Here is a 16,173-nt window from a genome sequence, read left to right on the forward strand (position 1 = left end):
TGATGGTTATGTCAATTTGTTTCTTATGGAGGCTTACAAGTCAATCAAGTCAATCTACTGCCACTCTGCTGTCAAATAGCATGTTTTCTTGGTGTTCTAAGTAACTGAATGATCCTTCTATGTCATTTATGGGCCATTTCTTTTCAATTAACGCTCTTTCTTCATCCTTCCTCTCTGTGTTCCGACTGTGCAACCTAGCACTCATCAATTGGGTACCCCCTAAGCATGACAGCCTCAAATAGTTGTTTAATGACAGTGTACTTGCACACAGATCTCTTTCTGCTTCTGTCAGTGAGCCATAAGATGGGGACAAGCTCAGCTATAAGATAATGTTCAATGTCAAGAAAAAAACTGTTCACTTCCTGCATTGTCTAGAAATATGTTTTTCCAAGATTCACTTATGATAGTTAACTTTAATTTTTCAATTGCTCTGATTACTTCAAGTAAGGCAACTGCATCTTTCAGAAAAATTTTGACAGGCAATATGCAGAACCCGCTTGGTGTGCAAGTGTTTTGGGTAGATTGTACAGTTTGTTATTTTTCTTGGACAGTTATTAAATGCTGTTTCAGTATACAATATTTCATTGGAAGATGTCAGTGGGGGAGTGTGTGTGTGCGTGCGTGTGTGTGTGTGGAATACAGGTTTCGATTTCCCTTTCATACATTAAAATTATTAGGTTCTCTGTCAGTTTTATTCACCAAGGAACTGTCAGAACAACCCCACAAAAAGCATCCACTCATACTGGCACACATTTCAGGTGTGTTTGTCTGTGTGAGTGCATGAGCATGTAAAAATGGTTTGGACTTCACTGCACTGCTTCCTTTCCACAACATGAAGCTTTCCTCTTACTGACACTGCCCAACTATCATCCTTCTACATGGTGTGACTGGCACAGATTCTGATATAACCTAAATAACCTTATATTTTAAAGAAAATTTTTATCTCTTCAAAGAACCCCATACCACAAGAAGCCTGGGACTTTATTGGTACTTGGTTAAATGCACTAAATGAACAAATATTCATATTACAGTTCATGCACAAGAAAAATATTTTTAACCTTTAAAGGTGTTTGTAAATGATGATTTAAAAACATAATTTTTATTTCAGGTGGTGCATAAACAGTTCAATTCGCCAATTGGTTTATATTCTGATCACAACATTGCTGAGACAATTCATTCACAAACAGGGATTACACCGTAAGTTTAAAAGAAAATTTTTATACATTACTGTAATGGCAAAAAACGATTTTCAAGTATGAACTTGACCCTCCATTAATTTCAGTTAGGTAGTCTTTGTTCTTCAGAGAAGATGGCATATGAGTATATTTAATGCATCCAATTTTGGTTTGCAAAACCCTAGGAACAATGCAGGAGTAGGAACTTCAACGCTGAATCGACGAAATCAAAGCAAAGTGAGGCAAGTAGAGACTGGAACAAATCACAAAATATCATTCTCCTTCTACTCACTGCCTTCTTACTCAAAGCTCGGTGTTGTAGATAAAGTACAGCAATAGCGCAGTATAACAGCATCTCTAAATTTGCTATTATAAAAGGAGGTTGCGTCAGGCTGTGACATGGGCAGGCTGAGCTGCTGCTGAAATCCTGTATGAAAACTTACATAAAAACTGCCAGATTTAAGCGAACTAAGTACAAAAATCTCGATTACTTTATGTTCGAATTATATTTGACAAAATCTTACTTGCAAAATATATTTACTTTCTTCTTTATTATATGGGTACAATACGGAGAACATGGATATCAATTTGACAGCCATGAATAATTTTCCATAAATTATTTTTCTGAATTTTCAGAATGTATTTGCGTAAACAGAAGCACACTATAATGTAACATAAAAGTAATACAAACATGCGTGACTAGTATACATTTCATAATGTATCATGGAATGAAACATGAGTTATGTTGCATAAAAAATATTATTTATATAGGTAGAAATTCATATTTATTTTTAGTTCTTATAAAACAGTATTACACAGCATAATTTATGTTTCATTGCATACTTGTAGCAGAGTATGCCATACCTGAAGACTGGTATTGCATTTTAATTACATATCTCAAGTTCACATTCCTGGCTTTAAAATATATTATAGCTTCCAAATGACCACTCATTTTCAAGGGATGGTCCAATTAACAAAGTAACTTCCTTTTATGATATGTTTTATTTTGTGGTTGAATCATTCTGCTTCATATAATTAATAAGGCTGAATTGCTTGATGAATTATGCATGGAAAGACGCTGCATGATTCTTTGGTTCTTATGCAGATGTAAAATTATTGCAATTCAAATGTTTATAATGAGATGCTGAATTTTTGTTAATAAAACTAATTGTAAGGCAACTTATTTTAAAACATATTACTAAAAATTGTAATTGTAATAACATTATGCGTATACAGCATAAGTTGTAAAATCTTGCATTTGAGATTACATATACCTAATTTATTTTTATGCATGATTCATTAAATAACACAATAATGAAATTCAATTTTCATTTCATGCACCCTGTTGTGTTTTAATAAAGACGTTACAATGAAATTCAAATTCAGTATCATTCATATGATATATACTGCATGATCTAATGATATCAAAGCACATAAGTTGTATAATTATTATCTGTGAAGAAGAAAATGGTGCTGTATATATAAAGTAAATCTGTATACACTGCTCAGTGCTTAATAATTTGCTTTAAACATTACACTCTGATCTGCATATTCAGAGGGAATGCATATATTAATATTCAGTGGTCTGTTCACTGAAGAGTTTAAGAATGTTTTTAAAGTTTGTATTATTAAAATTCAGTTCGCTAATTAATGCATTTTGAATTGATTAATTTTGAACTGGTTATCTACAACTGTCTCAGTATCAAGGGCTTAACTATTATCACATGTACTGACAATACTGCCACGATCCACATAATGTAATTTACGCAGTGACGTATTTTGTCATCATGACTAGCCTCCAAAGATTGATTTGTGGCACCATGAGGAGATAAGACTGGATTTAACACATGAAAAGCTGCAAGAAACAACACCCCTTGGAAAAATTAAAATTTGATTGCCATCCAGTCTTGCATTTACATTAATACAGTAAAATATTAAGAATTTCGAAACTTTTAATAATTATTTAAAATTAATAATTATATAACTAAGAGCATAGCATAGTCGGTACAGCAGCTAGCTACTGGCTCTGGGGTCTACACAACCTCCTATCCAATGGGTTCTGGGGGCTCTTTTCCCAGGGGGGTAAAGTGGCTGGGGCATGAAGCTGACCACTCGCCTCCAGCTACTGCTAAGGTTAGTAAAATGCGGATCTATGCATCCACTCTCCCATATGACTTCATGGCGTAGTGCTTAATTAGTTAAGCACAGGGAAAATGTAGAAATTGTAAAACTAAAATAGATATGTAAAATTTTCCATAGTAGGTATCTGATTACATTTACTTCTGTACTAGAACTAGCATTAAGAGACATAGCTTTCTAAAATCCACCATCAGAAGCTGTATTATTATTATTATTATTATTATTATTATTATTATTTACTTACTTACTTACTCATGGAGCTGAGCCCTTCTTGAGGAGCCGCCAATTCTGCAGCTACTCTAGAATTTCCCAGCATTTTATGGAACCCAAAGGTTCATCACAGTGCTCACAAGAGCCCTCCACTGGTCCCTATCCTGAGCCAGATCTATTCAATCCATACCATCCCATCCCATCTCTCTAAGATCCATTCTAATATTGTCCACCCACCTACACCTTGGTCTTCCCTGTGGTCTCCTTCCTTCTGGCTTTCCCACCAATATCCTATATGCATTCCTCGTCTCCCCCATTTGTGCTACATGACCTGCCCAGCTCATCCTCCTCGACTTGATCACTCTAATTATACTTGGAGAAGAGTACATTATCATTATTTATTTCATCCATAGCTGTAGAGAATTACAATTGGACATGTTGTTTGACACATAAAATATTCTCAAATTACTCTGTAGCTTACTGCCATCTCATGGGCCACAAAAGAAGAATGTCAGATAGATAGACTAGAGAGTTGCCAGTTTATGGCAATTCTGTGTTGATAGTGAGTGTGCTGTTTGAAAATATAATGAATTTAAAACTCATTCTTGAAGCATGTTATCTCTCTAAATTCGCTAGAAACTCTAAATCTCACTGCAGTATGCATACATGCTAAAATTCAGTGTATTGCATATTATTTTACTGTGAAATATTTTAAGGTTACTAACTGCATCTGTTACTCTAATACTAATAACAATGTCTGAAAATTACTTCTGCTAAAGATAAAGCTTGGAGAAGTTCATGGAGGTAGGCCTAGGCCCACTGGGGCTGTAGTGCCAAGAAAACAAAAAAGATACAGCTAAAGGTAAAGTTGTCCCCTTGCTTAATTAGTCACCATACCATGGAGACACATGGGGAGTGGAGGTTTACCACTTTCATTCTTGACCTCGGCACTAGAATGGGGTGAGTGGTCAGCTGTAAGCCTCCTGCTTTACCCCCAGGGAAAGAACCCATGGAACCAAATGTATAGGAGACTGCACGGGCCCCAGAGCCGATATGGAGGCTGTGGAACGGAGAAGAATCTCTTTCCCCTGCTGGGAACTGAATCCTGGCTGTCCAGCCCATAACATGTCACGATACCGACTCCTATTTCTGTTAAAGTAGAGAAAACTTATAAAGACCTTGTTCAACACTGATTCCATGTATTCAGCATAAGAGGCAAACCAAAGAAAGAGAGTGACCAAACCATCCAGAGCATGAAGCTGACCACCAGCTCTATCTAGTGCTAAAAAATATGTGGAACTTTACTCTCCACAAATATGTGCCATTATGACACAATGCTTAGCAGAAGCACTTTTCTATATAGGACAACTATTTCAGCGCTCACTTCATTAAAATTTGTTGTATAATATGAAAGCTGAACAGTCTTATACAGAATTAACCAACTTGTTTCTAATTTAAGTATATGTTAAGTGTATGTTCTTTCTCTCACGTCAAGAATCAACACTTTCTTTTTATTTTTGGGATTCTCTGATAGAGTGAGTGTAAATTTCTTGACGCTTAAGGTTTCATAAATAAAAAAAAAATGTTGTTTAATGTGAAGCCAAATAAGAAAATTGGTTAAATTCTGTGTTCTTTTATTTACAATGGTAGCAATGTCATTTATAAATATTCTAGTCATGCAAGTGAAGTGAAAATTTGGACAGATTTTGTTTAATTTGTTACGGTTAAGGAGAGAAATTAAAACTAATGAAATCCAATTCTGATTTAATTCAAACATGTATAAACATATACAATAGATCTTATGTTAAGTGGAACATTTTCTGCATTTCTAATGGTAGTATTTTCATTGATCTTTCTTTCCTGAAACAAAAAATGCAAATACAACAACAACAAAAACCACACCATGATCAACCTCCTCATACCCGGCAATATTAATCACTCCATGGAATTCTAACAAACCAATAATTTTATTTGCAATACAAAAAAAATATACATTTTCAAATTGTTTTGATTTTTCTGAATTTTATGAGAATTCTGTAACAATTAAATGCTTCATTCAAATTTACAATAATCAAAATTTTAATAACTAATATGTAATGAATGTCACTTATGTTCCCTTGAATCTCAAAACAACACAACTGAAACTCTAAATGTAATTGCTTTCTCATTAACAATATGACTGTTACACACAAAATTATATTGCCTCATTTGCTGTTTTCTCAATCTTGACATCACCCAAATTCCATTCCCACAAAACCAATTAACGCACAGCTTGAGGAAGACACTTAGCTATGACCCTGCCAAGTCAGAGACGTTCAAAGCACTTCAAGAAGCAGAACTGGGAGACTCAATCCAAGAGGTGACAGCTCCTGCTCAAACTCGAGTATTCTCACCAAGTGCACAGCTCAAGGTAACATATTTATTACAATCATAAACAAGACGTTAATTAGGAATTGACACAAAATGGCAGTCTTGTGGCTCACTAAAATTTTACAGACTCACTGCAGTGAATGGATCAGCTCCGAGAGGCATCCCATTAGGTTACTTGTTTGATGTTGGTTCCATTCTTAAAAAAAACTTAATATCTGTATCTAAGAAATCTTTCAGCTACAGCAAAATATTCTGCAGCAAATTTTCCACCTTTTAGTGTATTTTCCAACACACTCACTTGTGAACTTTGTGTCTGTGCTAAGGCTATAGAAGATGCCTGAGATATTACTGCATTATCTTCATATGTGTATATGCTATGTATATCAGTGTGTCTGTCATAACACAACTTATAAATAAACAACCGTAGACTTGAATGTTATCAGTGAAATCAGTACATATTCACTAAGTGAACTTGCTATATGTTTCAGCCATTTATGGTCATCATCAGGCGTTTAAAATGCTAAAATATTGCCAACATACATCACTGGACTGCTACATAATGCATACACTGTTTGTTAATTGTCTCATCTTATGCAAACCATTCCTCAAAATATGACATAGTAAACTATAATTCAATTAAAATTAATGTAGGTATTATTATAGTATGAATTAAACGGGTATTTTAAAACCTATTCTTGTCTACCTTGGTGGAATTGGGGGGAGGGGGGAATGAGGTAGGAAGTGCGATGTGTGTAGAGTAGATTTTGTGTATATATGGGAGGGGTTGGGGCAGGGATACTACATGTGAATTTGTAAAAAAGACACATAGCACAACACAACAGGAAGAGTGACCCATCACTTGGAATACACATGTGCATAGAGGGGACCATACATTAAAATAACAGAAGCACAGCAGTTTCCTCAACTAATTTAGACACCTGATGATGACCATATTTGTTGGAACAGGTAGAGAAAAACGTTTAAAAAGTTAAAATTATATGATGTGCAAAAATTTAAAGTTTCTAGAAAGTTTTATAGAAAGACATGTTGCACATGAGACAGGGGGACCAGTGACATTTGATATTAAGTGATGTGCAATAGGATGCTGCTCTATAGTATGCGTAAGACAAGACTTTGGTTGTAAAACATTTTCATGTATGAATTTTTTCTTTTCTTCAGAGAGCACCTGGTCCCCAGCCATACCAACATGTAAGTAATATTTCTCCATCAAATACAGATAACATGTACTGTTTCTTTGACAAATAACATTACATATAGCAGCATTAATGGTAGTGCAGTTGGTTGAGGCACTATTCTACAAGCCAGAAGGTTGCAGGTTCGAGTCCCAATGAGGTTATTGGATGTTTTCAATTTTCCTAATCCTTCCAGCCATACCATGGCCCTGGGGTTTACTCAGCTTCTAACAGAAATGAGTACCAGGAATTAATTAAATAATCTTCCTAGGGAGTAAAGCGCGGGCGGCGCGTAAGGCTGACAACCTTACCGCCATCATTGAGCCGATTGTCTAGATAATGCGGGACCCTCAACGTCTCACAACCCTATGGGCCTTCACAGCCTGGTACACGCGCGCGCGCACGCACACACGCACACACACACAGCAAATTCAGTCAAGAAGGAAAGATACAGCAGATCTACATATGAATTAGAAAGAGTAAGACCAAAATCTGAACTAAAATTATAAAACTCCTTTGTACATATCAAGGTTTTAGAGAACATAACAGTAAAATAATCACATTCAAAGCTTCAGAAATTTCATGATGATGTAAACTGATATCTGCATTTCAGTGCTTGGCTTCCATTTCCTCATGTCTACATTATGTGATGTTTCGTTGGCATAGTGTTACTGGGCCAGGCATGTATATGTTCAGTTCTAGTTCTTGCAGGTTCAGAAGTTTACTGATACCACTGGGCTCAATTTTAGTACAGTTAGTTGCATTCGGCAGGAAAATACTGATATTCTGTTTCATAAGCTGCTTAAGAAAAAAAAAACAAATTAATAAATGTATGGGTCATACTCAGGGAGCTTGGATAGCACAGTCAGTATAGCTGGACGACCAAGGGGTTGGAGTTCGAGTCTTAGTGGGGACAAGAATTTTTTTCACTTCTCCATGTCATCCAGACCAGTTCTGGGGCCCACCCAGACTTCTATCCAATGGGTACTAGGGTCTCTTTCCCTGGGGGTGAAGCAGTCAGGGCATGAACCTGAGTACTCACCTCCAGGTAGTGCTGAGGTCAAGAAAATGTGGCTCTCTATATCCATTCCCCCATATGCCTTCATGGCGTTATGCTTGATTAGTTAAACATAAGGACAACTTCACCTTTTAGCTTTATGGGTCATAACTCAGTCTTCAGGACCTGAAGAATGTTATAAATTTAAATTATATTATTAAGTACTTACACACATTTGAAAAATATTTGGTGACCTCATAAGAATCTGCTTGTGAAGACAGGATGGAGCTCCTGGAGGAACTTGAAAAGAACTAAAAGTAAATCTCAAATATGTACAGAAGAAATTAGATTCAGGTAAAAGTTACAATGTGCTAAATAAAAACACTGAAAGCTGAGAAAAGCTAGAGGACCATTACAAGTTAAAAATGAGCCTTTCTATTAACAGAAATACAATGTTTAATAAATGTTTGAAGTGAAAAAATATACAAGTTCACTAAAGAGTCACAGAATATTTCTGCACATAAAAGGAGGCATACAACAAATTGTCAGTTATTGCTGTGATATATCAGAAAGATAGGAGATACATAGTGAACTTCAAGATGCTTCTCAGTGCTGAGAACCCATTCAGTTTACAAAGGAATGATGCATGCCAGAGAATTGCAGTAAGCAACTGAATTAGGTTATCGTGGGATACAAGGATGTAACAGAGGATTTGAGGATTGCATGAGTGTGATTATGAAGATACCATACTACATGGCCTCATATCCCAGAGACACTGCTCTTCACAATGACATGCAGATAAGGATGTGCTGATGCTGACTGCAAGAAGACTCACATAAGAGCAATGAAATATGCAAATGTACTCTGTACCAAGATCTTTTCCTCTTAAAATATAAAAATAGATGGAAATGAGTGTAAGACATAGACCAAAATGAAAATATGCTTTATAGTTTGATGTAATTTAATTCCCTTATTATCTTNAGTCACCGCCGTGAAAGCCTCAAATCTTACAACATAAATATGAGTTCACATGTACAATATGTGTGTGCATGTGTGCGCCTGCATGTGTACATACACACACACACATTTGTTTATTTTTCAGATACTCTAATTTTACAAAAAATTCACAAATAATACAAAACTAAGAATAATAATATTATTCATAACAAACCTGGAAACAGCCTTACTACATCACCAGATCCTTGAGAGAAGATTGTAACTGAAATTCTAAACTTTACCCCCCCAATTTAAGTACAGGTTTCTGGAAATATAATTTGTAATTAAATTGCATATTCTTTTGCATTTCAGAAGGCCGCATCTGGACCTGCTTATACTGTAAGTATTTCTATTGAAATATCTTTCACCTTCATAGCAACTGGAAACCCAAATCCACTTTGCACCTGCTGCAAGAAATGTACCAGTAACCATTTCACTGCTGATCTTATGACTCCATTTCATAGTTTTATGCTGAGTATAATATGATGATATACCATATAACATAGTTACAGGGCACATATATAGACAGAAGAACACGCAAAAAAATTGTCATACTTGGGGATGCAACTATTGTAGTGCAATAAAGCAAAGAAGTGCAACTTTTCAAGAACAGATCATACAAATTAATTTTAAACCAAATCCTGAGGGTTTCGATTTTTATATTTTTTGAGTGAGTATATGTAATGTATGTTTGTTTGACTTCTTAACGTGTATGGAAATAGCAGCAGTATTTTTTACTCATAATTCTTTATATTTTATTAAAAAAGATGACAATTTGCTTTAGCCTGTATACTGGGTCCTAATTATGCTAGCACCACTAACAAATCACATTACAAGAATTATACTTGTTTATAAACTCGGTGACAGAGATATTACCCATGTACATAATCTTATGTTTTTTAGAAGTGAAGTACATGTGTATGATACTTGTTGAGTTGAACACACACGACCTAAAATCCCCAACATTATTCAGAACACTGTGAAATACTTTACACAAGAAATGTGAACCCTTCATCCTTATATACTTACAGTGTTTAAAAAGATGAACTGTCATTGGTAATTCCTTGCTTTCAGGTAAATTCAATCGGTAATTCTGATGAATATATTCACCAAAGTGGAAGTTTCAAACGCTTAATGAACCAAGTTCTGGGTGAGTCTGAATACTAAAGGAAACACAACAAGATCAATTGCTGCGTCCATTAAATGTAATTACACACAAACTCTCTGGTAAAGTGTCATTAGATGAATTTTAAATGTGCTGTTCCAATGTGAAAATGTCTCTGTCTGCAATTTCTTCAAACCAATGTGTTCAGAATATAAATGAAATTATTTTTATTTTGTCTGCAGTAGGTTAGATACATAATCATTGTCATTTCTCTGATTTATTTACAGCTATTTTTAAGTTCTCATTTTGTTCACACACTGCTATTGTTTCTTCCTCATTTATTACCTGAATTAAGGAGTGAAGAATCATGTAGATATAACAATTCATGTTATTTCTGTAATGAAGAATTCACTGAGTGTAATATCTAGTCAGTAAAAGCTTTTCAAGCAAATGATAAATATATTCACTGTGTATGCCGAAAATTAAAACTTGTCAGGAAAAAGTGCATAAATGTGTTTCACTTATTGTAAATGCTTTGTAACTAAGAAGTGTTTGAATGTGCTTTGTTTCTTACACAGAAAAGTGCAAAAACTGTATTTATATTAACCACCTTCATCTGTATGAATGATTTATTTTCAGTTGTAAAATAGCTGTTTTGAATTGAACTTGTGCTAAGCAGAGCAAACTGTAAAAAGGGTTTTAGAAAGGAATGTTACTTTGCTTTTCCAAATTTCAGCAATGTAAAATTACCTTCTATAGCAAATAACCACTTCTTTCCACTAATAAAGATATATTTTTGTTTTCATATGAAAAAAAAAACATCTGAATTCCCATGAAATATAACCTAAACATACTCTGATGAATTTTGGAGTGCTTTAAGCAAATGACCTTACTACTTACTTACTCATGGAGCTGAGCCCTTCTGGAGGAGCCGCCAATTCTACAGCTACTCAAGAATTTCCCAGCATTTTATTGAACCCGAAGGTTCATTACTGTGTTCACAAGAGCCCTACACTGGTCCCTATCCTGAGCCAGATCTATCCAATCCATACCATCCCATCCTATCTCTCTATGATCCATTCTAATATTATCCACCCACCTACGCCTTGCTCTTCCCTGTGGTCTCTTTCCTTCTGGCTTTCCCACCAATATCCTATACAAATTCCTCATCTCTCCCATTCATGCTACATGATCTGCCCACCTCATCCTCCTTGACTTGATAATTCTAATTATACTTGGAGAAGAGTACAAGTTATGAAGCTCATCAAAGCAAATGACCTAACATAACAAAAAGCATGAATCCATACTTCCTGAATCCTGTGTATCGCCTGAAAATTCCTGTAAGCAGCATCAGTTCTGTGGTGGATTATGCCATGTGTCTGACCTGTGCCTTTTTTAAATCAAATACTCGTATGATGCAGCTTGTTGAAAGTGTAATGCTTAACCTCATATATTAACACATATTAAAACAAAGAAAATGCAATTGATGATACAGTGTTTGATAAGCTGGAACACATTCTCATCACACTTGCAAATAAAACATATGTACTGAACTAATTGTGAGTACGCGGTAGCGTAGTTGGATGAGGCACTATGCTACAAGCCGGAAGGTCGTGGGTTCAAGTCCTGATGAGGTCATTGGATTTTTTCAATTGGCCTAATCCTTCCAGCTGCACTATGGCCCTGGGGTCGACTCAGCCTCTAACAGAAATATGTAATGAGTACCAGGAATGTTCTTGGAATATTCTTGGGTGTAAAGGGCGGCCGGCGCATAAGGCTGACAATCTTGCTGCCATCTATGAGCTGATTGTCTAGAAAATGTGGGAACCTCAACATCTCACAACTCTATGGGCCTCTACGGCCTGTTACAGGGATACCTTTACTGAACTAATTAAATTCAGGCAAAGAAGTTTCTTCTCAAATGAACTCTTTTATGACTCCATGTTACTATCAGTGGTTTCCTGACTTCTCTTTTTCATGAAGTTTGCTTGTCTGTATACACACCATTTCAGTTCTACACTGCATATGAAGTCAACAAGGTATGAGCATTCACACGCATTGCATTCATTGTCCTTATAACTGTTCATTGGTGGGTGGCCCCAGCGGTGGAGAAGGTTTTTCAGCAATAGGCAGTTGCTCAAGCATCAGTTTGTAAGCCCAGGGATGATTATCATAAATTCTGCCGCATATATAGCGTCTGACTCTTGTTGCTAGCTATAAGGGAGTCATTCCTACACATCTCATGGTTGGGAATGGATTTAGACACTGAAAACAAATTCTCTAAGAGAAATCCTTGAACTACACAGGAAGTCTACCTGCATCTAACCCTGTTTCTAGTTGTGGTTAGCCCTCTGTAAAAAAGTAAAAAAAGTAAAGCTCCCTGTAACAGGCCGTGAAGGCCCATACGGATATGAGACACTGAGGGTCCCACATTATCTAGACAATCGGCTCAAAGATGGCGGTAAGGTTGTCAGCCTTACGCGCCGGCCGCACTTTACTCCCCAGGAAAATTATTTAATTAATTCCTGGTACTCATTTCTGTTAGAGGCTGTGTGAACCCCAGGGCCATAGTGTGGCTGGAAGGATTAGGTCAATGGAAAAAATCCAATGACCTCATTGGGACTTGAACCCACAACCTTCCGGCTTGTAGCATAGCCCCTCAACCAACTACGCTACCATGTAGCCCTCTGCAGGTAAGCTTAAATGTCAGTACAGTGCACACATGTTCCTATGTATAAGGGCTATCTCAGGATGGACTAAATGCCAGCTATTGGTACAAGCAGAAACCCCAGAAATATTTATAGCAATGACAGGTGTTCCCTGCAACAGAATGTGAAGTTTCATGATCATTATCAAGGGTCAACCAAATCATGCCACTTGATCCAGTTCTGAGCCAAAAAAATCTTATTCCTGCAAGCAACTGTTTACTTGTTGGATTTATTCTCTGACTCTGAAGATCACGGCACCACATTGCTCTGAAATGTCATTAAACGTTCACCAGACTAAAGGGCATCACATCCAAGGAGACAGAACTGATCATGGTATTGCAACATTCAATGTCTGGTAAGACTCAAGGAGAAAACCGCACTCTGGTGTACACTGCATAAAAAAGGTAAGAATCAGACGAGATGCAACTGAAAACATAAATTGAGAGCCATTGTCAGTCGAAATGCACATTACCAAGTAACTATAAAGAATGCAACACTGCCACATTCAAGCCATCCACATATTTTCTATAATTTTCAAAGCTGCATTTTGTTGTGTATTGGTAGGGACCTCACAGTTGGCTGATCTTCCATTCAAGAAATCCCACATGTTCAATTTATCAGAGTTTAAAATATTTCAGGCACCTGGAACATGATAACAAAACAGGACAACCTACAGGACTAGACAGCCACTCACATTGCCCTCATGTCAGAAAAAATAAATATTTTGTGATCATCCTAGTAAAAGTTGTAAAATTATGCTATGAAGTCAATCTTACAATCATGGCAAGCAACAGAACGGGCTTAAATATGTTTGTAGTGTGCCACTATAACAGCATACTTCTGAATGTTAAGTGTGACAGTAAGAATGATTCCAGCAGATCCAACTTGTCAACCGAAAATTGCTATCATCCGCTGACTAACCTACAAGATGACATTGGAAGTGTTGATGCCATGGCCACATCGTAAGCAGCAGCGAATAAAGATCCAGTAAAGGAACCTAGTATTCCACTCTTAGAAACAACTATGACTGTTTTTCTAAAAGATTATGAGATAAATTACATATTGATGAGGCTCAAAAAGTTCCATCCAACAATTTTCAAATGTCTTTATTGTATGAACATCAAGAGGGATCTCAACAAGTGAAAAGTAACTTCAATAATCAGACATTAGTACAGATTATTCCAGTAACAGCGAATGGAAAAGTGATATGCAATGTGCAAAATATAAGAGATGTTTGTGCTAGTAGTAATAACACTATGCCTCATGACTTAGTAATTAGAATTCCACCTAAGGTGAATCTGAGCTGCTGTAAAAAGGCTCACAAATTAATAATGTTGGGTGATAGTTTTCTTAGAGGAGCTGCTTAAAATGTGAGAACCTACTTGAGAGAAAAGTGTGAAGTTCTCAATGTGGTGAAACCGGGTGCTGATCTCAGTCAGTTAACTCAATCTATGAATAATGAAGTTGTAACATTAACATCTATGGACATACTAGTACTTGGTGGTGACTCTAATGATCTTGATAAGTGTAAATGTAAAACAGCTATCAAACTAATTACTAATTTTGTTACATCAAATAATCATACGAATATCATTCTTCTAAGTATTCCTCAATGTTATGATTTACAAAATTACTCACATATAAATAACGAAATAAGGAAATATAATAGTAAGTTACATAAGATAGCTCAGGTCTTTAATCATATTAAATTTATAGAATCTAATACAAATCAAAGTTATTTTATGAAGCATGGATTACATTTCAGTAAGCGTGGAAAAGCTCATCTTTCAAAGCAGTACAGTTATTGTTTGAAAAAAAGAGAAACTCTCCCGTTGTATTGGGCTGGCCATCTAACACATCAGTTCTTAATGACCCTCTTGTAACAGACACATCTATTGAAACTGCTGCTGTCCAGGTTAAGAATACTCATATGTTCGTATCATGTAATGATAACTGATCTAATAGGACTTCAAAGAGAATCAAGAAACTTCCTAGGACAAGGACAAACGATCTTTTATGGCAAATATAAATTTTAAAGTCAGTAACGATCCACTTAGTCCACCCAAATCAAACTTAATAAGAAATAAAATGAATAATAATATTAGCTTAAATAAGACAAATCAAGATCATATAAAAAGAAATGCCTCCAAAAAATTTTCTAGTCTATTGATTTACCATCAGAATATAAGAGGAATAAATAATAAAATTGAGGAATTACTTAGCCAATGGGAATCTGAATTACCCCACGTGCTCTGCTTCACAGAAGACCACCCAACTAAGCCTAAAATTACGCGTATAGTCATAAAATGTTATAACTTACGATCTTATTTTTGCCGTAAATTCAGAAAGAATGGTGGTGTAAGTATTTTTGTTCATCAAAACTTACAGTTTACACCCATTGATCTGGATGAATTTTGTATTGACCAGGAAATTGAAGTTTGTGCAATAAAGCTACATAATATTTCTTCTAATATCTATATTTTAACTGTATATACATCTCCAACAGGATATTTTTTATACTTTTAAAGTAATCTAGAATCCATTCTTACACAAATATGTCAAATATTATTATATGTGGAGATATAAATGTTAACTATTTAGATGATGGCGATACTAAAAAGCAAAAATTGGATTCTCTGTTAGCTTCATACAATTTATGTAGTATCATGACTTTCCCACTAGAGTTACCAGTTTCTCGGCTATGACTATTGACAATATATTTATTGATAAATATAGAAATGAAATTTATTCAATAAATTCATTGTCAAATGGATTATCAGACCACAATGCTCATATTCTTACATTGAATAATCTTAAATTGCTGAATTCACCTAATTATTCTGTTGGTACAAGAGACATAAATGAATTTATGAAATTAGAATGAAATCTAAATCTTAACTGGGAAACTTGGGCTGATGTATTTACTATAGAGGATGACGTGAATCTAATGTTTAATAATTTTCTTAATACCTATTTGATAATATTTAATCATAGTTTTCCTTATAAAAACACTTCTCTAAACAAAAAAATAAAACCTGGTTAACAACTGGAATCAAAAAACATCATGTGAACGTAAAAGAGAACTGTATGTGCTCAGCAGAAACACTGACAATCCTGAATTAGTAAGATACTACAAGAAATATCGTAAAATTTTATCTGATATCATAAAGTTAGCAGATAAGCATCATTATAGTCGGCTTATTATAAATTCTAAAAAAATTAAAACTACTTGGGGTATCATTAGATCTATAACTAATATCAAGTCATGCAAAAATATAAT

The 16,173-nt window shown here is 35.4% G+C and overlaps 1 protein-coding gene across 4 annotated transcripts in view; it reads left to right on the forward strand.

The window, feature by feature from the left end:
• The window catches only part of LOC111875247 (PDZ and LIM domain protein 3), a 45,478-nt gene extending 34,490 nt beyond the window's left edge, over positions 1-10,988 (forward strand). For 3 of the 4 annotated variants that reach the window (XM_023871319.1, XM_023871315.2, XM_023871317.2), the window contains 6 exons: positions 1,109-1,197; positions 1,361-1,417; positions 5,796-5,934; positions 7,074-7,103; positions 9,393-9,419; positions 10,155-10,988. In XM_023871319.1, coding sequence (XP_023727087.1) covers positions 1,109-1,197; positions 1,361-1,417; positions 5,796-5,934; positions 7,074-7,103; positions 9,393-9,419; positions 10,155-10,247 — 435 coding nt within the window. In that variant the 3' untranslated portion in view covers positions 10,248-10,988. The remainder of the gene's footprint in view (positions 1-1,108; positions 1,198-1,360; positions 1,418-5,795; positions 5,935-7,073; positions 7,104-9,392; positions 9,420-10,154) is intronic. The other variant, XM_023871318.2, reaches the window with a different exon arrangement.
• Positions 10,989-16,173: the final 5,185 nt, after the last annotated feature.

Source organism: Cryptotermes secundus, unplaced genomic scaffold (assembly GCF_002891405.2).
Source record: "Cryptotermes secundus unplaced genomic scaffold, Csec_1.0 scaffold526, whole genome shotgun sequence".
Classification (NCBI taxonomy): Eukaryota; Metazoa; Arthropoda; class Insecta; order Blattodea; family Kalotermitidae; genus Cryptotermes; species Cryptotermes secundus.